The sequence below is a fragment of the Cnephaeus nilssonii genome, assembly GCF_951640355.1.
Source record: "Cnephaeus nilssonii genome assembly, chromosome: 12".
NCBI classification, from domain to species: domain Eukaryota; kingdom Metazoa; phylum Chordata; class Mammalia; order Chiroptera; family Vespertilionidae; genus Cnephaeus; species Cnephaeus nilssonii.
Window position 1 is genome coordinate 44,901,301 of NC_137083.1, and position 22,125 is coordinate 44,923,425.

At 39.8% G+C, this 22,125-nt stretch overlaps 1 protein-coding gene across 2 annotated transcripts in view; it reads left to right on the forward strand.

The window, feature by feature from the left end:
* SUGCT (succinyl-CoA:glutarate-CoA transferase) overlaps nucleotides 1-12,425 on the forward strand; it is a 538,921-nt gene extending 526,496 nt beyond the window's left edge. The window contains exon 15 of one of the 2 annotated variants that reach the window (XR_013814318.1): nucleotides 11,063-11,101. Coding sequence is in view for 1 of the 2 variants with exons in the window: in XM_079786519.1 (XP_079642645.1) it covers nucleotides 11,063-11,226 (164 nt within the window). In the remaining variant the exon portion in view is untranslated. Of the gene's footprint in view, nucleotides 1-11,062 lie in introns of both variants that reach the window. The other variant, XM_079786519.1, reaches the window with a different exon arrangement.
* The last annotated feature ends 9,700 nt before the right edge of the window (nucleotides 12,426-22,125 follow it).

The following is a 22,125-nucleotide window of genomic DNA, read 5'->3' on the forward strand; positions in this document are numbered from 1 at the left end:
CAGAACAACTTTTCAAAGCTATTTGAGGTAAGAGCCACAAATAACTACCTGCTTCAACTCTGTTCAGTTCCTCCTCTCCAAACCGAATCGAAATGCAATCTGGCTTCTTTGAATGGAAACTTCTTCCGGTATTTTCCTTAATCGAGCATAGAGGCAGAGGAGGTGAAGAGAAGGTCACTACTTTGAAGGTCTATGAAGCTTAAAATGTTCTGGCTACAGACTCCAGCTGAACCAATTTTGTTTTCCGTGGTGAAGTCTACCAAACAAAACCTTGGGAATGTGCCCAAGGAACTTGTATTGAATATTTGAATTTTAGAAGGCAAAGAAGCAGGATAATTGATTATTTTGGCAAAGAACACATTGTCAGCAAGGTGTTTCTTCACCCTTCCTCGCGTTTTCAGAAGTGTTTAAAATAATTAGAAGCAAATACAAACGTTGGGAAGAAGCATTCAGGGGAGATTTTCTTCCAAGTGGACATTTTTCAGAGACCTCAGCCGAAAGTTTGGGTAGCACACTTTGAGGGGAGATGGAGTATTTGCTAATGAATATGAATAGCATTTCCTTATGGGCCATATATTTTTCCAGCAGGAAATGGATAATCTACTATGACATTTCAGTGGGTTGGAACAAGATAGATAAATCAAGTACAAGTTGCCGTGTTTCTTTTTCAAATGAAAGATAAATGCCTCAATGGAGTAGCAATCATAAAATATATAAGTATTTATAATACAGTACTGTTTTATACCATCTGCCAAAGAATGGTATTTATTCAGCCACTGATATGAGAACAGATTTTCTTCCACATTATGCAGGGAGGAAATACATCCTAGTGTTAATGAGCATGCACTTTGTAGTTAGCCAGCCTAAGTTCTAACAAAATTTTTAGTTGACTGGCTGTGTAATTTTGATAATGTTACTTAACCCCACTTTCCCTGTCAATCCAATGGTACAATAATAATTCTACGTTTTAAAGTCATTTAGTCTATCAAACAAGGTAATATATGAAAAGCATTCTACCAAATGCCTAACACATGCAAGTACTCAATAAATAATAGCTGTTCTCATCATTCCACTGGTTAAAATTGGCTACACACAAAATGAGAGTTTCAAAGTATTTGGAACATCTGAACTGAATGCTTTCTAAAGGAATGCCGAGGGACTAGATTAATGAGTCCCTCTTCTGGTTCAGGCAAATATGTCTCTGTATTAAAATTGAGGCATATAATCACTTTCCCTATAATTCCCAAATAACATTGGCTTTAAACAATACAAATATATTACATGCTCACACTGCATGTCCATCATGGGTTTAAAGGGCCCCAGGCTGGTGGAACAGTTACCATCTCACACACTGCCAAGTTGTCATGAAAAAGAGAGAATCTTCAATCAGCAAGTGAGTGGTCTGGCTTGGAAGTGGCATACATATCCCTTCCATTTACAATTTGCTGGCCAGCCACATGACCTCATCCAACATCAAAGGGGTCAGAACACTAATATCCTGCTCTTAGAAAGTGGAAAGTGGAGATTTTATGGACAGCACTGATGACTACCATAGGATCATAGACATAGTTGAAAATACACTGTTCCCTTACAGGTAATGGCACTTGAGGTACTCTTTAATGAGTCACAAAATAGCGAATTAAAGTTCATTACATCAGGAGTGATAAATGGTGCCTCTGAACTCTGGGTGAGACTGGAGGGTGACCTGTCTAAGTTGGTGGTACCCACCCAGGACATGTTGCCTTGAGTTTCTGGGATGCTTGACAACCTAAGCAGTCCCATAGATTGAGCTCTTCTGTGAAAGTTGTCCAAAACCATTTTTAACTCTAAGACCTTTACCCACCATTTCTTTCTAGTTTAAATGGTTTTATCTCTTTTATCTCATATCTAATGGGTTTAATGTGTTCTAACTGTATGGCTCCATTTGGCGCCTTGTATGCTATGGCTGAGAGGCACCATATAAATAATATTGTTATTGTTATGATGATGAGTTCAAGCACTGGAGGGAAAATTGTGAAATAACTTGGTACTGAAGCTATCATTATTTTCAGCAAAATGAAGTTTGGCTTCTTATTACTCTAGTAAGCCTTGAAGATTAAATGGTATCTACAGCCTGTATCTGAGCAATGGTCTAAAGAAGTCAAAATAAAAATGTTTGATATAGCATTTTACATATTATAAAACAGATGTTTGCTTTTAACTATTCTTGATATTTTAAAAATATCTGCTATTAAAAAGAAACAACAAATGAAAAAACCCACAGAATTACCTTTAATTGTATTTATTTTGCTTCCATTGTGATTGGACGGGCCAACTATGTTAATTAATTTAACCCTTAGTGTTGATCATTTGTCAGTGTGCTTGTGAGGTTGAGCAATAGACTGTTTCATTGCTTTAAAAATGCATCATCAAGACGGGAGGTGCAGAGTTCTGGAAAAAAAGGACTGTTTAGGTTCCTTCCCTCGTGATGATGTGATATTATATTCCCATTACTTGAATATTCATTATGGTTACCCACATGCTTTTGGCTACCTCTGTTTCCTGCAACTGTTTACATTATTAAGTTGGTCTGGGTTATAAAATGTAGCTTGAACTCTGTATATAGTTAGTGTAGCGTGGGATGTTTGCATAGATTGGGTAGATTCTCTTTTCAGACTAAAAGAATCATGGAAGGTTTCTAAAAGAAGATGAGACAAAATAGTCAGGGTCTTATTACTGTAGGGCCTCAAACCACAGATGGAAAACACTACAGGGATAGTCTGAGGAATTCTCTGGCACATCAGGATCTGGGTCCTCCCTGTGGCTTACACCAGACAACTTTCTGCAAGAGAACACAGCAGAGGCCTCATTCCTTTTCGGGTGGGGAGAGGGGAGGGCTTTGGAGAGCATTGCCTAACTCAGAAACACGAGAAAATGAAATGTATTGATGGTGCTGCGATTTTATGACTTCCTACAAGGAAATAGCTGGCATATGACAAATTAATTGTAAAGATGAGGTAGTAATGTGTAAATATTGCATAAGATATCTATAGAACTGTGATCTGGAAAGATGGGGAGAACAGACTGGTCAGAACTTGAAACCTAAAGATGTTCTTGGACTGTTCTACTCTAAGACCCCTCAGTTCAGTTTCAAACTTAGATAATTCTCTCTTGCTCCACCCCCACCCCTTTCACCAAGAAGCGGTGTGCAAAGAACCCAGCCACGGGCCTAACATACAATAAACACTCACCAAGAAGTGGTTTCCAATGTTATTCTATATGACTTGGAAACTGAGACAGGATTCTTCCCCACTTACCTTTGTATTTTGTCAGCCTCAAACTGTTAGATTCTAGATTCCATGAAATTTATCAGTTCAGTCTTCCTTGATAGGCATGTGCAGATGTCGAATAAAAAGGCATAGCACTGTTTTAGAATCATACAGACCATCCCTGAGGGAACCATAGGGAGTTCACACACAGTCCGCAGAGGTAGATAGAGCCTTCAAAACATGTCACCCAGTTCCCTTAAAAATTTTAGTTACAGTTTACATTAAATATTATTTTGTGTTAGTTTCAGGTGTACAACATAGTGGTTAGACAATCATATACTTTACAAAGTGCTGCCCCTGCTATTTTCAGAACCCACCTGGCACCACTAACACTTACTATAATATTGTTGATTGTATTTCCTATGCTGTACTTTACATCCCTATGGTTATTTTGTAACTACCAACTTGTATTTCTTAATCCCTTCACTTCTTAAACCCAGCCCCCTCGAACCTCTTCCCCTTTGGCAACTATCAATCTGTTCATTGAATCTATGAGTCTGTTTCTGTTTAGTTTGTTCATTTATGTTGTTCTTTAGATTACACAAATAAGTGAAATCATACGGTGTTTGTCATTCTCTGACTGACTTATGTCACTTAGCATAATACCCACTAGGTCCATTCCTGCTGTTGAAAATGGTAAGATTTCATTCTTTTCTATGTTGGAGTAATAATTCATTGTATATGTGTACCAGCTCTTTCTTATCCACTCATCTATTGATGGGCACTTGGGTTAATTCCATATCTAGGCTATTATAAATAACACTGCAATGATCACAGGATGCATATATTCTTTTGAATTAGTGTTTTGGGTTTCTTCAGATACATACCCATAAGTAGAATTGCTGGGTCATAAGAGTTCCATTTTTAATGTTTTGAGGAGACCCCATACTGTTTTCCATGGAGGCTGCACCAATCTGCATTCCCACCAACAGTGCATGAGAGTTCCCTTTTAAAAAATTATTTTTTGTTTAAAGTATTACATAAGTCTCCTTTTTTCCCCATTGACATATCCTCAGCCCCCCCCATCTCCCAGCACATGTCACCCTGCCCCCCCTACTGTCTGTGTCTATTGGTTTTGCTCATATGCATGCATACAAGTCCTTTGGTTGATCTCTCACCCCCTCACCCCTCACCTTCCCTCATAGGTTAGAGTCTGTTTGATGCTTCTATGACTCTGGTTCTATTTTTGTTCATCAGTTTATATTGTTCATTATATTTCCATTAATGAGTGAGATCATGTGATATTTAACTTTCTCTGACTGGCTTATTTGCTTAGCATAAAGCTCTCCAGTTCCATCCATGCTGTTTCAAATGGTAAGAATTCCTTCTTTTTTACAGCAGCATAGTATTCCATTGTGTAGATGTACCACAGTTTTCTAATCCACTCACCTACTGATGGGCACTTATGCTGTTTCCAAATCTTAGCTATTGTAAATTGTGCTGCTATGAACATAGGGGTGCATATATCATTTCTGATTGGTGTTTCTGTTTTCTTGGGATATATTCCTAGAAGTGGGATTATGGGGTCAAATGCAGGTTCCATTTTTAATATTTTGAGAAAACGCCATACTGTTTTCCACAGTGGCTGTACCAGTCTGCATTCCCAGAGAATTCCCTTTTGTCTACATCCTAACCAACATTTGTTTGTTGATTAATTGATGATAGCCATTCTGATAGGAGTGAGGTGATATCTCATTGTGGTTTAACTGCGTTTCTCTGATGATTTGAACTTGAGCATCTTTTCATATGTCATCCGTATGTCCTCTTTAGAGACATGTCTATTCAGGCCCTTTCCTCAGTTTTTCATTGGATTGTTTGTCTTTATTGTTCTGAGTAGTATGAATTCTTTATAAATTTTGGATATTAACCCCTTATCAGTTGTATCACAGGTGAATATATTCTCCCATTCACTGGTTTGTCTTTTCACTTTGTTGATTGTTTCTCTTGCTGTGCAAAACCTTTTTAGTTTGATGTAGTTCATTTGCTAGCTTTTCTTGTTTCCCTTGCCAAAGGATATATATTAGAAAAAAAAATAACACTAAGAGAAATGTCTGATATAGTACTACATTTTCTTCTAGGAGTTTTATTGTTTTTAGTCTTTCATTTAAGTCTTTAACTCATGTTTATTTTATTCTTGTATAATGTGTAAGGACGTCTAAGGCGTCACCATGGGGAGGCCATCCATGTTTATCAAGCTCAAACTGACCAGGATTTGGACATATGAAGGGAGGACTCTGCACCCATTTGGTGCACAAGGGGAAAATGGCACCATCCTGGAATCACACAACTCAGTCTATCCACATTCTTTCCATACCTCCTGGACAGTCCAACCTCAGCAGGGCAGGGTGACAGGGAGTCAGTAGGATGGGGTTATTGTATTCCCCCAGGCTGATATAGTATGGAGGGTAGTTCTTGACCCAGGAAAGATTGCATTTGTTGGTGGCATGTCAGAGGGACTCAGCACAGGGACTCTGGCAGCTATCCCTTCAGCTCTCTCCCCAGAGCCACAAACTCCATCTCTCCTCACAATACTGTAGTTCTCTGTGAGCTGACCTACCCTCCCTCTGCCAGAACCCAGAGTAAGTGGCTAAAAACAAGATTTTGTGCAGTGGCCCTTTAAGAGGGTGCCTGGTTTTCTAACAGACTTCCTTCTTTCTCTAGAAAGACATAATCCCCATTGATTTTTAAAGCCTTATGTTATATAGTCCCCTCTTTCCAGCTCTGGTGTTCTGGGCTGGGGAGCCTGGTGTAGGGTTAAGACCTCACACTCCTCAGGGAGTTCCTGAGCCAGATGTGGGTACAGGGCCAGCCCTTCCCGCATCTCTACCCTTTCTACTAGTCTCCATATGGCATATATGGCATCTTCTGTAAATTCTTGGTTATAAGGCTTCTGTTCAGGTAGTCTTCAGTTGGTTATTCTGGTTAACATTTCTATGTTTTGGTTGTAATTCTGATTTTGTTCTGGAAGGAGATGAGTGTAACTTCTACCTACTCCATTGCCATCTTTGATCCCATAATTTCCTTTTTTTGTGAGGGGTGTAAGGAGACCCTAGGGCTTTGACCACCAATCATTAGATTAGCTAGGCCCCTCACAAGGACAGCACTTGTAGTTTCAGTTGATGTACTGGAAATTGCTATGGTGTGCCTTTATTTCAGTGTTTTTCAGTTTGATTGCTTTTTTAAAATATATTTTTATTCATTTTTTGACAGAGAGGGAAAGAGATAGATAGATCAAAACATTGATGAGAGAGACACATCGATTGGCTGCCTCCTGCATGCCCCCCAATGGGGACCAAGCCCATCACTCAGGCATGTGCCCTGACCTGGAATGAAACCAATGACCTCTTGGTTCCTGGGTTGATACTCAACCACTGAGCCACACTGGCATGGCTGATCAATTTTGTTAAGGCAGAGGAAAATCACCTCACCTTTGTTTACTCCTAAGTGGCTATGACTCAGTCAAAGAGAAACTGAGTTTCTTTCTCTGTCTCTGTGGGACATATAGGCCACGGTTCTTTTCAATGTAAAACTATCCTAAGTCTACCTTTAAGTCAATAGCAGTTTTCTTGTTTAAGGCCAAGAATATGGAATGGAATCTCTTTTAAAGAAATGCATTTATCTCCAAAATTATGAGTTATAGAGATTAATTTTTCATTCATTTAATTTGCTTCCTATGGACACTAAACATTTTTGATGCAATAGATTTAGTATAGAGATTAGATAGTAGAGAAAAGGCTGCCTAAATTACTTAAGACCTCAGCATCAGGGACGTCTCATTTCACGTAATTCATTTGCAAGTCTCATCTCAGTTGGAAGTCTCATCTCAGTTGGAAGTCTCATTTCAGGTAATTCATTTAAGAAAAAGTCACATCACATTGACTTCAGACATGTACTACCTCAGTGGGGTTCTTCTTTTGAAAGACAAGTTTTAGATTAAAACTGTTGATAATTAATGTCAAAATAGAACCAAATCTGAGAGAAAAAATGAGTAAGGATCACATCCCTAAAACATCAGATTATCAGTTTTATCAGGAGAGTAGAAGACCGTGCCTGCCAATGCATGCTCCTTTAATGAAATAGAATCAACCCATGAAAAACAGCCATGCACAGGCGCATTTAAAAGGAAATATGAGAAGAAAAAATGGATTTCACTGAGTTTCAGAGAAGGACAACTTTGGATATTAATTAAAAGTTGCCATTTATCTGTAGTGGATGGTATGTGTTACACAGAGGTGTGGCTTGATGGTCTCTGTCCTTTATTCCAATGGTTTCTGCCGCAATACTTTTTATTAATGGAATTCTACAAAGAGCTCAAAGCACGTTTGCTGCTTTCCTGACTGACATTCTGTTACCCAAACATGCATTGGATTTACTTTTTTTAAAGTGGGCTTCCAAATCAAAAGGAGGCTGAAAAAAATTTTATTTCTGTTTTGTAGTCTTCTTGTGACTAGTTTGTTTTCCTGAAGGCTAATAAAATGATATAAAGGAAAGCCAACATCCATATCACTTCACTTAATAAAGCAGGAAAGGTAAAATCTGTTCCCCCATGTCAGTTCATCTTTTCAAAGACAGAGTGGAAAGTAAAAAGAGACTGCTAAGGCTAAGACTGCTAGGGCGTTCAATAGGAGACAATTCAAATGCACATGGATTTGCATTCTGGAACTATTAGTAATTATTATCCATGTGACCTTAAGTAAAACCTTAGCTTTTGGGGCTTTAGTGGCCATATATGAAGAATGGGATGATATATTCCCAACAGTTGGGTGAAAGTATTGCTTGAGCAACCCTGTTTACAGTGGCTTAGTGTTCAGCGAAGAGCTGGCGAAATGTCTTTTCCCCTTGCACCGCAAGCTTCAAGATTGATGCTGTTGCAGCTTTTGCCATCAGAGTAGCCAAAGGATTTTGTGCATTACTGTGGCCTATGGAATATTTGCTTAGTGCTTTCTGCCCATTATCTCATTTAAATTCTTATGTCAAGTTTATGTGGTAAACACCATACCCAATTTAGAGCTGTGGAACATGAGGCTCAGAGAAGTTAATTTTTCAAGATGGCTCTGCTAGAATGGCCATCATCAACAAATAAACAAAGGACAAGTACCGGAAAGGATGCGAAGAAAAAGGAACCCTCTTAAATTGCTGGTGGGGATGCAGACTGGTGCAGCCACTGTGGAAAACAGTGTGGAATTTCCTCAAAAAATTAAAAATGGAACTTCCATTTGACCCAGTAATCCCACTTCTAGGGATATATCCCAAGAAAACAGAAAAACCAATCAGAAAAGATATATGCACCCCTATGTTCATAGCAGCACAATTTACAATAGCTAGATTTGGAAACAGCCTAAGTGCCTATCAGCAGATGAGTGGACTAGAAAACTGTGGAACATCTATACAATGGAATACTACACTGCTGTAAAAAAGAAGAAATTCTTACCATTTGCAACAGCATGGATGGAACTGGAGAGCATTATGCTAAGCGAATAAGCCAGACAGAGAAAGTTAAATATCACATGATCTCACTCATGAATGGAATATAATGAACAACATAAACTGATGAGCAAAAATAAAGTCATAGTAATTGAAGCATTGAACAGACTGTCCAACCTATGAGGGAAGGGAGGGGGGAAGGGGGTGAGAGGTCAACCAAAGGACTTGTATGCATGCATATGAGCATAATCAATGGACACTGGGGAGAGGGGGAGGAGGGCATGTCCTGGGGGTGAGGGAAGCTGGGGAGAGGTCAGTGGGGGGGAAAAGGAGACATGTAATACTTTTAACAATAAAGAATTTTTTAAAAAGAAAAATATATTACATGTAAAAACAAACAAAAAAAAATGTTTCTGCTAGAAATCATATGAAAAAATGCTCAATGTCACTAGTTATCAGAGAGATGCAAAATAAAACAACAATGAGGTACCACCTCACACCTGCCAGAATGGCTATCATTAATAAATCAATAAACAGCAAGTGCTGGCAAGGATGTGGTGAAAAAAACACCCTAGTACACTGCTGGTGGGGATGCAGATTTGTACAACCACAATGGAAAACAGTGTGGAGTTTCCTCAAAAAATTAAAAATGGAACTACCATTTGACTCAGTGATCCCACTTCTAGGAACATATCCTAAGAATCCTGAAACACCAATCAGAAAGTGCATGTGCACCTCTATGTTCATAGCAGCGTTATTTACAACTAGAGGCCTGGTGCACGAAATTCATGCCCCTGGGGGGAGGAGTATCCCTCAGCCTGTCCTGCACCCTCTCCAATCTGGAACCCCTTGGAGGATGTCTGACTTCCAGTTTAGGCCCGATCCCTGTGGCCTAAACCGGCAGTCGGACATCCCCCTCATAATCTGGGAACACTGGCTCCTAACTGCTTGCCTGCCTGCCAGCCTGATCTCCCCCTAACCACTCCCTGCCAGCCCAATCTCCCCCAACTGCCCTCCCCTGCTGGCCTGATCGCCCCCAACTGCCCTCCTCTGCAGGCCTGGTCATCCCCAACTGCCCTCCCCTGCTGGCCTGTTTACCTCCAAATGCCCTCTCCTGCCAGCCTGATTGCCCACAACTGCCCTCTCCTGCTGGCCATCCTGTGGCGGCCATCCTGTGGCGGCTATCCTGTCGTGGCCATCTTGTGATGATGTGAGGGTGGCCATCTTGTGATGACATCGCACGAGGGTGTGACGCCACCTAGGCTTTTATTATCTAGGATAGCTAAGATCTGGAAGCAGCTCAAGTGCCCATCAGTACATGAATAGATAAAAAAGCTGTGCTACATTTACACAATGGAATACTATGCAGCTATAAAAAAAGAAGGATCTAGGAAGGATCTCTTACCCTTTGAGACAGCATGGAGGAACCTGGAGATTATTATGCTGAGCAAAATAAGCCAGTCAGAGAAAGACAAGTATCACATGATCTCACTTTTATATGGAATATAATGAACAAAATAAACTGACAAAAAAATATCCAGAGACATTGAAGCATGCAATGGTCTGAAACATTTCAGAGGGAAAAGGATTGGAAGGTGGAAAGACATTAACCAAAGGATTTATATGCATATATGCATAGCCCTTGGACAGATAATAGTGCAGGAAATACCTGTGGAGGAGTGGAAACAGGATGGTGGGTCAGTGCAGGGATGTGGTGGGGAGACATCTATAATACCTCCAACAATAAAGACAGATTTTAAAAAAGAGGTAACATTCAGACTGAAGTCTCCCTAACAATGGAGCTTGCATATATAACTTCTACCATCCAAAGGATTCAACCAGGGTCTGGCTGCTGTATAGTTGATTTGCTGTTTGTTGAACTAAATCTTGGAACTATACAGTTGGCAGTGAATAATAAAATTTTGGGCTATCCTCACCTGGGGTCAGATTGTCAGTTTCAGAAAGACACTATATATCTCGGTCGTTGTACTCTTGGACCCAGAGAGTCCAGTCAGTTGAGTGCTCTACCCCTGAGATTTCCTGTGACAGGACTGACAGCTTCTGAACAGGCTTAGCACATACCAGGCATGGACATGCAGTTCCCTGCACAGTGGTAGGCAGATCCGATGACGACTGTGCAGTTGGATGAAATGGAGTCAAGAAAAGCCACATGTAAAAATACATTTCCTTCCAAAATGATGGTGCATCTGCAAGGGTGTAACGAGCAGTGATATTCTTGGCATTCGTTGGAAACACCCCGGGCTGCTTGGGTAATACATTTCCTAGGGTTAGTCATTAACAGGCTTCCTGCTTTCCACCTCTTTTGACAGGCCCAGCTGTGAGATACAGTAAGTTCAAGATGTCAGAGGCCAGGCCACCTCCCCTGCTTGGGCAGCACACGACGCATATCCTGAAAGAGGCCCTCAGATATGATGACAAGACCATCGCCGAGCTGCTCAGGACTGGAGTAGTGAACCAACATGAAGCCGAGTGATAAAGGAAAAATGCTCTGTCTTAAAAACAGAGTCTGACTGCACTTTACTGGCAAAGGCATTACTCCTTCTGAACCCTACTTCCCAATTCTGGTGCTTGGCACTAAAAAGAAGAATAAATTCCAGATTTCCTGCCTTGCATTTGGCTCTGGTATCAATGAATCTAGTGCTTCTTAAGTGTACCCCACCTTTCATTCATTACCATTTTTTTCCTCCAGATAATAGATTAATTGTGAATTTGTGGGATTTTTTGGTAAAGATTTTTTTTTTTTGAAAAATACATTCCTCCTAATTAGATGAATAGCCTAAACGTTTTGCCTCCCCAGCTCATGCAGGTCTGAAAAAGAGCAGGTCTCTTGACATTCTCTACTTGCACATAAAGTCCTCATTTAAACCTTTGTTAGGAAGTCAAAGCAATAAGCAAAATGACAGTCTCAGTGATTGATTTTAAACAGAATAACTTAATTTTGAGCTCATGAGCTCTTTGTTAATCTGTAATTTAAACCATGGATTTTGCTGATGGCCATTATAAAACCGAACTTCACTTCCCACAGGGGAGTAAATGTTTGACTTATGCTGTATTTCTCTAATTAATTTCATGATACATAGCAGAAAATCAATTTCCACCAATGCATTTTGAGGTGTAGGTATCTATCTGCAATAAGGGTAAAAAAGCGGTTCTTTAATTGATACCTTATTTTGAGCCAAGTGTAAAAGCAACATGTGTTTAAATGAATATCAGATGACTATCTAGGTATTAAATAATGTATAAACAATGACAAATAGAAGAATGAAAACATTTTTCTTGTAATTTGAGTACCCACTGTAGAAAAATGTATCCTGCCTTGATATTAAATATTTGTACTTAAACATTTAAATAGTTGCCAGTGAATTCAAAGTATATAAAATATCTTCTGTCCAGAAGGTAGTAACTGAATTGTATGTGCATTCCAGATTAAACTGTCACTCAGACTGCCAATCACCCACACCCAGGTATAGACCAAGGAATCAGATGACACCTATTATCAATATCCTGGTATAATCTCAATTCATGGTTGTTAGACACACATATTTTAAAGTCATGCCATTACATATCAAGTGGTAAGTTAGATTATAGATGTTCATCCTTCAAACTGATTTCGAGCTAGTTTTCTTTTTGTGTCCTTTTCTTTATTGGAATAATTGGAGCCATTTATCCATGTTGTAAGCCCAGTATGTGTCTAGAATCAAGGTTCTGAATAAAAAAATGTCTTCTCACAAGGCCTCATGGGACTTTTTAGAAGAATGCCTACTAATTCTTGAAACAGTTATTGTCCTCCCTGCTTTTGTTCTCGGTACACATCTTATTCTGAAGAACTCCTGCTCTTATTCCACCAAATAGAATTTCATTATACGAGGGTAATTAATGCCTTCTGCAGCACTTTTCCCCCAATGGCTAATTCACAGATACATATTTGGAGACATTCACTTCAGGCCAGACATCTAAATAAAATTCCTCCCTAAATATACAATTAGCAATGAAAATGGTAAAAGGCTGGATGAAGAGAACTGGCAAAACCACATATCTTAAAAGACAAACATACCATTTCTTCTACTGATCCAAATAGATATCTTGAGATGCAAATTAATTGGATACTGAGCAATGACCCTAAATATCTGGGTAGCCATATGTAGGAGGATACTGATCATTCAGAGTGGGTCACAGAATGCCTCTAAAACCTTGAAATCAATCAAAACTGCAGTCTTCATACATACCAGAGTCAAACTTGGAGACAGTCTCCAGTGTAATCATGTATGTAGTAGCTAACCAGATTTCTATCTACACAACTCATAATGATCTAAGGGAACTTTGAACCAGTTCATCATCCAACAAAAAGCATTTACTCTACCTATTTAGTGAGAGAAAGAATTCATAATATATTTTAAGTTCAGATAGATAATTAGCCCTGAAAGAAACATGTGCTTGCTAAAATTTTTAGCAGTATGCCCCAGATCAGGTTATGCCTATAAACAAATGTGCTGTTTTAATTATCAGGCCCTATTATCTTACACTCTCCCTAAGCTGAACACACTGCTAAGTACCATATGCTCAAGTTCAGTCTGTGTCAAGGCCTGCCTTCTGACAGGTTTGTGTCTGAGGCTCGCCTAGAAAATGCTTTGAAGCTTAGTGGGTTAATCAGTATGGAAGTGAGGGTGTGTTCACAAGCAACTAGGGTTCCTTTACTTGATTTTTTTTTTCTGAAATTTTTGCTGCAATAATTTTCTGGTTAATCAGACATGATATTTTCCAACATGCAGTTTGATATGCTGAATGCTATCCTAGAAGAAGAGAAATGAACGCTAACCAACATTGTGTGACTATCCCAGGTAGTTGGCGTCCTTTTGTCTTTGATCCATTTCCTAAGAGTTATAAGCACAATCATGATTTTTAAAAAATAAAAGAGGTCTCACATAGGCTATTTCATTCTAGGCCATTCGGCTACTAAACCTAGATAACCCCACAGTAGGGACTTTTACATGAAGACTTCATGATTCCTGCTTTCAACATTCAGGCGTATTCATATCCAGTCCCATCTCACCTGGATTTGACATTTCACCACTGACTCTTATCCCGTGACATTGGCATGTTGTCTACTTTAAAAGCTTTATAGATGCGAGTCTTGCTTGTCACTTTCCCACATGGCTCAATGCTGCCTTCATCCATAGACCTGGTCCTCCAGATAATGGGCCTGTAGGTCCTGAGAAAGAATGCCAGCTCAGGGCTGAGTGGACCATCCAGATCTTCTGCCTCTCCCCTGACTACTCACCATTGAGTCTCAACTGGCAAAGGAGACAAGTGGAAAAGAAGGCACATTCCTCACCCTTCATACCCTGAACCTGGGCTATTCATTTTCAAACTCATCCTTCAATATTATGTTGTTATTCTTGCATTTGTTTCTATTTATAGGGGATTATCCACTGTAGTGAGCCCTTATAATTGATGAGATTCCCGAGTCACAATGGGCCTGAAAAGACAGCTGTTAATCTTGATTATAGTACCAGTGATCCTTAAGAGGCCAGAATATCAAGCTCTTTTCTCTTCCCTTTAGATTCTGTGGTACTAGTACTGGTACAGTATGGTTTGAAAAGGAGGATAATAAGATTCAGAGAAAAGTATATATTTCCATTCCAAACAGCAATTGGGAAAAAAAATAAAACATCACAGTCTCTTATCATCGTTCATATTGAGGTATAGAAAGACATAAGGATAAAATTGTATTTTTATAGCAATACCATGGTTAAATGATTTATAAATTAATACTCTCATAAGATAATTAAATAGTTTCTTAATGTAGACATACCAAGCTATCTTTTGAGTCCAAATGGCCCTGAACTTTTAAACCAGTCTGGCTTTATGCAGACTAGGTTTATGTGGTACAATTAGTAGATATAAGCAACTCCAATAGATATGTTTCTCCAGCACCCATTCAAAAACCTATCTTCTGCTGTCACTCCAAGAGGTTAAAGTATTAGAGTCAAATGAATGCAAATTCTTTGCACTCATACATTTAATTCCATACACAAGATATGAAAGTTAGAATAGATAAATTTAATTAGCAGGAAAGAAAAAGAGACAGCATGCCCAGGTCAGGCAGACCCAAGGGTGCATTTGCTCAGGATACTCTGGTGAGCCCATAGCTGTATGAGCCCAGCCAGATAGGGAGGTGCCAAAAAGGGAAGGCGGACACTGGCATCTGAGAAAGGAACAGATCTTACCCACCTCAAAATTTTTCCTAAGAAATAGCTCTTTTTTTATTTTCCATTTCTTAAGACTTTAGTTTTAAAAGCACTGCCTCAAATCCTGCCACTTTACAACATTCTTAATAAGAGGGTGTGGTAGGCAGAATCACGGCCCACCAAAGATGTCCACACCCTCATTTCCAGAACCTGTGAATATGTTACCTTGCATGGCAAGAGGAAATTAAGGTTGCTAATTAGGTGACTTTAAAATAGATTATTCTGGATGATGCAGATGGGCCCAATATAAACACAGGGGCTGTTTAGATGTAGAAGAGTAAATGCCAATTATGTGATGTGAGAAAAGACTTTACTGACCAACCATTGCTGGCTTTGGAAATGGAAGTGAACCAAGAAACGTAGGCATCTAGATGATGGAAGGCAAGAAATGGGACTCTCCACAGAGCCTCCTGAAAGAACGCAGCCCTTCTTGATGTTAGGCTGGTAACATTTATTTTGGACTCATTTTAAACTTCTGACCTCCATAAGTTTAAGGTAATAAATTAGCATTGTTTGAAGTCACTAAATTAGTGATAATTTGTTACAGCACCAATAGGAAACTAATACAGAGGCTGCTCTGCTTTAGCAAGTCTTAAGTGATAGGAAAATCACTATACTTTGCAAAGTGACCAGATGACCCTGTGTTTCTTTCTCTATTTTTCTGTCTACTTACTTCCCTAACTTCCTTTTTTCCCCATCCTTTGGAACCCCTCATTCTCCTCTCCTTCTCAGGGGCAATCTTCTTTCTCCCTCTCCTTTTACCTTCCTTGCCTCTTCCTCCTCTTCTATCTCATCTTTCTCTCCCTTTCTCTACATGGACACACGGAGACAGAGTTATATATTTTCGTGTTACACAAGCATGGATGTCGAAACCTTTGACCGACTTTCAGAAAAATAGGGCTTGCTCAGTAATTTGGAAGATAACTAGTGGTCATTCTGGCCATGACTTCACCTCCACAAGCAATCTTGAATTAATCTCTGGGTGGGGTGGTTCTCAAATAACTGGCTGCCCCTTCTTCTCCCTTGAAACTCAGGCAAAAACATGAAGGGCTGCTCCAAGTGCCAATCTGAGCTGAGGCAGAGCCCGCAGGCTTACTACATCTCTGTCACATGCCTCAGTTCTAAGGAAAAAGAAGCTAAACTAAATAAAATATAATACAGAACAGAATCTAGACTCTGTGACAGCCAGGGCCCTGCTGCTTTGGTTATTGGACTCTCATCTGAGAAAGCGGGGGTGGGGAGGCACGATGGTTCACGCACTAGGCCTTGGCCTCTGGTTCTGGTTCTTTTTTAAAGAAGGCAGCTTACTTGGCCCTCAGGTGGTGATGACTAGTTTGTCCCTGGCCATTGTACTCAAATGGCCTCCAGAAGGAAGGTGCGTTCTTCCCTCTGTTGGCTTTGCCATCTGCTAAAAACGGTGACTGGATCCTCACAGCTCTCCGTCATTTCTCCTTTCAACAGGATGGAAAACACTTTAGCACATCTCTGCTCCCCTTTTCATTTTCTTGCAAAGTAACCACATGGCAATCTGTCCAACTCAACTTGGTTTCTTTGGCTCCTCACCACAAAGATTGGAGGGAAAATGCTTTCCTGCCCCTCCTCCTATCACCCCCACCCTTTCCTCTCGCCCAGAACTTTTGCACAAGTGCTCACCATGAAGCAAGACACTCAGCTTCAGGACACACAACCGAGATTGAAGTTAATGTAGCACGGCCACGGGAAAATATCTTTCTTTCCGCCCCTTTACCTCTTTGTGAACCCTAAAGAAAAATTTGGACTTCCACAGCATCTCTTGGTTTGAGAAGTGGCAACATGTGTAACACACATTTGGCCTGACAGTCATGAATTTATGATTTTTAGATTTCACAAAGAACTTTCTGGCTGTTCTTGACAGAAGCTTTGAAATGTACTACTATTAGACATTGCTGTGTTCTTTCTTTGGAGAGAGTTAAGAAAATTGTGGCATCTATATTGGAGGGGGGGCCTTAAAATCACTATTTCTGGGGATAGATAAATTTACTATATTTCTCTCTCTAGGATTGCCCTTACATTGAGTCAAACATGCTAACAATGGCATTGACACAGGCAAGAGGGAAGGACAAAAATGTGATGACCCACAGGTCACATCTGGAAATGGTACCCAGTGACTTGGACCCTGAATATTTTCTCAGTCTGATTTGCAAAGTGTGTGATGGGAAAGGTCTGAGGCAATAGCAACTAAATTTTACCATTTTAAAAAACACCAAAAAGAGCTGGAAATGTCCAATCACTAGGGTTCCACCTTTGGGTCCATGTTTTCCATCTTCTGAATTCCAAACCTTTTTTTCTGGTTCTCCACATTTGCTTTCCGGGAAAACTTAAGTGACAGGATGTGGACTCAGTACTCAGGCAGAGGTGGTGCTCAGGACACAACTGACAGACAAGTTTGAACAATACTGTTGCAAAGAGAAACACACTTTAAATGAGAAATTAGGAGTAGTCATTTTGAGTATCTGGTGATCTAGAACTATAGGGAAGTAGAGTATTTACAAAATTAACAAATATGAAGTGGCATAATACACACATTCCTTGGCAAATCTTTCTATCTCTTTGATGTGTGCTCTCTGCAGATGTTTGCCCTGGGGAAGAGTTGAGGTGTGATTGAGGCTAAGTGATCCCATGGAAGATCTCAGGTTTCAGCTTCAGCAGAACCTAGAGGTCTCTTGATCAGTGCATGCCCAGTAATATCCCACACATCCCTGAAAACCTGAAGATCTGGATGTCAGATTCTTCCCTATGATGGAGCTTTTGAGGGGGACCTGAGGGCATGAAAAAGGGAATAAATCTGTGCAATTCTATCCAATTGTTCTGACAAGGCTAAAGTGAGGACCAAAATACTCACCAACAAGCCTCCCATTGGAAAAAGTTGCCTTGCCAAAGGAAATATTTCAAAAAAGTAAGTGGAAGAAGAACATTTAAAGGTCATAACATAGAATTTAAGCCTAGACAATGACTTTTACTTGGCTGTAGTTCTCAACTCTATAGACCTAAGTAAGTTACACCTAGAAGATATGCAAAGGGAAGGGCATCTGGCAACCAGACTTCTATACCAGTGTGTTGATTTTACTCAACTATCAGAACATGGCCAGGCTCTGGGATCCACCCATTCCTTCCCATGTCCACCAACACCATTCTAACCCACACCCTTCTTACTTCCTCTCCTTCTTGCCCTCTACTATTTCTGTTATTTCTTCCAAACCCAGTTTAAAAAGTCACCTCTCTAGTAAGACCTTTTAAAATTCATACTAGTTCATTCTGATTATAACTGATTACTCCTTAACTCTACTCAATACTTATGTCTGACTTTATTTTGCCATCAAACAAGATTGTTGGAGATCTTGTGTTTGTTAAGCTTTGGGCAGATAGAGAGGATTGGGACAAGGTGCTCAACATTAAAAAAATTAGAAATTGGACTAGGAAGGCAAGATAATTATATAAACTTGATGCAAAATAACTCCTGGTAGTACATAAAAAATGCCAGTGCTATTGGAGTTCAGAGGGGAGGATAATCGGTGTAATCTGATGTGTTTAAGAAAGTAATTATGTAGGAAATAGAAACCTTTATTTTCAAAGAAAAGTGAAATTTAGGTCAATGGAGGCAGGCAGGGTATGACATACAGAAGTGAGCAAGCTGTGAAGGCAGATCTTGAGTGAACAAATTTAGTTAAAGAGAACATTTGCGTAGTGAAAGAGGGCAGCTGTGTGGTCAATAGAGTGAAAGATGGGAAAGGAACAGATTTTAGAGGGTAGTTGGAGGTCTTAAAAGTCAAGAGAGTAATTTTTCTGTAGGTACAGGGGTGCCATTATGTATTTTCTAGCAGGAAAGTGACTTGCTCAATGCTGTCCTTTGAGAAGATGACCCTGATAGTTGCAAAAAAAGTATAGGAGGACTGGAGTCAAAGAGACCAACTGCCATAATCTGCCTGTGAGTCAATAAGGGCCTGGACCAGAGATGGCAGTCTTATACTATGTTGATCTATACATTTTGTTTCATATATTTATGTTGTATTAGTTTAACCAGATTATAAATTCATTATAAACCAAGAATATTTCCCCCCCAGTTTTATAGCATTCTCTTCTGGTACTATATAGACTATATAGTGCTCAAGATAAAATGTTATTGTTATTATCACTTAATACATTTTTATAGGCTTAGGTGCTCCAAATTTGTTTCAAACACACGACACTGGTAGGGCAATTAAATAAGTTGTGATATATTCTCTATGTAAATTATTCTCTAGGGCTATGAGTGCTGAGCCATCTAGATCAGATCAATCATGTTTGAGCAGTGAATCCTGAGGATTACTTTGGAAGATGGAGCCCTGAGAAGCCATTGACACACTTTCAGAGCTCTTGAAACTTACCCCCACATCAGTCTTCAAAATTCATTCTTCTCTGGAAGAAGATGTATTTATACAAGGTCATGATAGTGGTTACAGTCAACACATGGGAGAAATTGACGCTAAGCCTGAAAAACTCTGAGGCCATCTGTCTGCCTGCTCCATGGAAAGTGTCAGTCCCTAGTACAGATTTAGGCTGAGCCCATATTCCAATTTGCAAAGCGATGCTGCAGTTAATTATGGGATTCTCCCTGGTCAGTTTAGTCATGGCCAGTTAAAATTGCTGTAGCAATTTCCTTGAGCCCTCAATTCTAGATGGTCTGGTTCTACTATTTAACACTTTACTATCCACCTGCATGCTTTCGTTTCCAAGATAGATTGGAAGTGTCTTAAGGATAGAGTTTGTGTTTTACACTTCTTTTGTATTCTGCTAAGCACCTGCCACAAAACAGGAAAATGAGTTAGTGTTCAGTAAATAGTTGTTGAATTGGTCTGTTGGGAAAGCTCACTCAGAAATCTGGAAGACCAGCTTTTCTGTTAAAATCATTTTTCAGTGGTGATGATGAACTCCTGGCTTTAGTCTGAAAGACTTGAGGAGGTAGAGGTAGTTCTATGAGGCCTTAATTTTAAAAAGTGGCAGAAAGAAAGAGTACAAATGGGACAGTGATATTGTTCAGTTCCACTCATGGCATTGATGAAGCTATATCTTGTGCCCTTGGCCAATTCCTAGAACTTATCATTTTACCTTCCCCTCCCCAGCAGAGGTCAAATTCCCAAATTCCTAAGCACCATTTTAGACAGCCACTTGCAATAAATCTTACATGACACTAAAAATAAAATCAACTTGCCATTTCAAGACTTTTGAAGCAATAACCAGTTGCATCTTTGGAAAAACTCCGTAAAACCAAGGGCAACATAATGTGGAAAATAATGGAGATAAGTGGTAGTCTTCACTGGGCATTTAAATAACTTTCTTCTATATCCATTTCTCCTCCAAAGGTGAGCTTATACCAGTCACAGTGATTCTATTTTTCTTGAAGGGGAAATTTTAAAATAGCCTTGTGATCATCAGAGATACGCAAATAAAAATCACAATGAAATATCACTCGCACCTTTCAGAATGGCTATGATCAATAACTCAACAAACAACAAGTGCTGTTGAGAATGTGGAGAAAAGGGAATCTGCCTGCATTGTTGGTGGGATTGCAGACTGATGCAGCCACTGTGAAAAACAGTATGGAATATAATGTGTAGATGTATTGTGTGTTATAGAATTGTATATCTGAATCCTATGTAATTTTATTAACCAATGTCACCCCAATAAATTCAATAAAAAATAAAGTTAGAAAGTTTATAAAAAAAATGGAACTGCCTTTGACCCAGTGATCCCACTTCTGGGAATATATCCTAAGAAACCAGAAATACCAATCAAAAAGAATATATACAGCCCAAGTTCATAGCAGCATTATTTATAATAACTAAAATCTGAATACACCCCAAGTGCCCATCAGTAGATGAATGGATTAAAAAACTGTGGTACATTTACACAATGGACTACTACGTGGTGGTAAAAAGAAAGAACTCTTATATTTTGTAACAGCATGGATAGGCCTGAAGATTATTATGCTAAGTGAAATAAGCCAGACAGAGAAAGACAAATGTTATATGGTCTCACTTATATGTAGAATCTAATAAATAAAATAAACTGACAAAACCAAGACATGGATACATGAGACAGACTGCTACAGATCAGAGGGGAAAGAGATGGAGAGTACTGAATGAAAGAAAGTGAAGAAATTAGCCAAAGGATATACCCCGAGTGGCCAGATTATTATGACCACCTGACGTTTGTAGTCAAATTAGTCATACACTGCATCGTATGTGATATGGAAGCTGAAGGCCTGTTCAAACACCTTTGCTGTCTGCAGTTACCAAGATAAAATGTCTCCAATTCGCACAGGAACACAAGGATTGGACAGTCGAGCATTGGTAAAAAGTCATGTGGTCCGATGAATCACGTTTCCAGTTGCATCATGCAGATGGCAGAGTGAGAATTTCGTGGAAACAGCATGAAAGCATGCACCCCACATGCATGAGTACAACCCTTCAGGCTGGTGGGGCAGTGTTATGGTTTGGGGCATGTTTTTCTGGCATGATTTGGGCCCTTTTATTCATGTGGAACAACTAAGTATTGTCGCTGATCAAGTTCATCCTATCATGTTGATGGCGTAGCCCAATGGAGATGGCTTCTTCCAATAAGACAATGCGCCATGCCACGGTGCTCGTATTGTGCAGGATTGGTTTCAAGAACATGAGGGAGACTTTACCTTGCTTAGGTGGCCCCCACAATCACCAGATCTCAATCCAATTGAGCATTTGTGGGACGAAGTTAAAAGAGCCATCAGGCAGCTGGTTCCACAACCATAAAATCTCACAGAACTGGACAGTGCTATTATTCACCAGGCATGGTGTCAGATTCCTCGCATCAACTTTCAACATCTTGTGGAGTCAATGCCAAGAAGAATCGCCACAGTATTGAAGGCAAAAGGTAGCCCAACGAAGTACTGATGGGGTGGTCATAATAATCTGGTCACTCAGTGTGTATGTCTGACCTGTAGACACAGACAATAGTGGGGTGAGGGCCAGAAGGAGGGGGCAGGGAGTGGGTGGAGGTGAGTAAAGGGGGAGGAGAATAGGGAACACCTGCAATAGTGTCAACAAAAATGAATGAATGAATGAATGAAT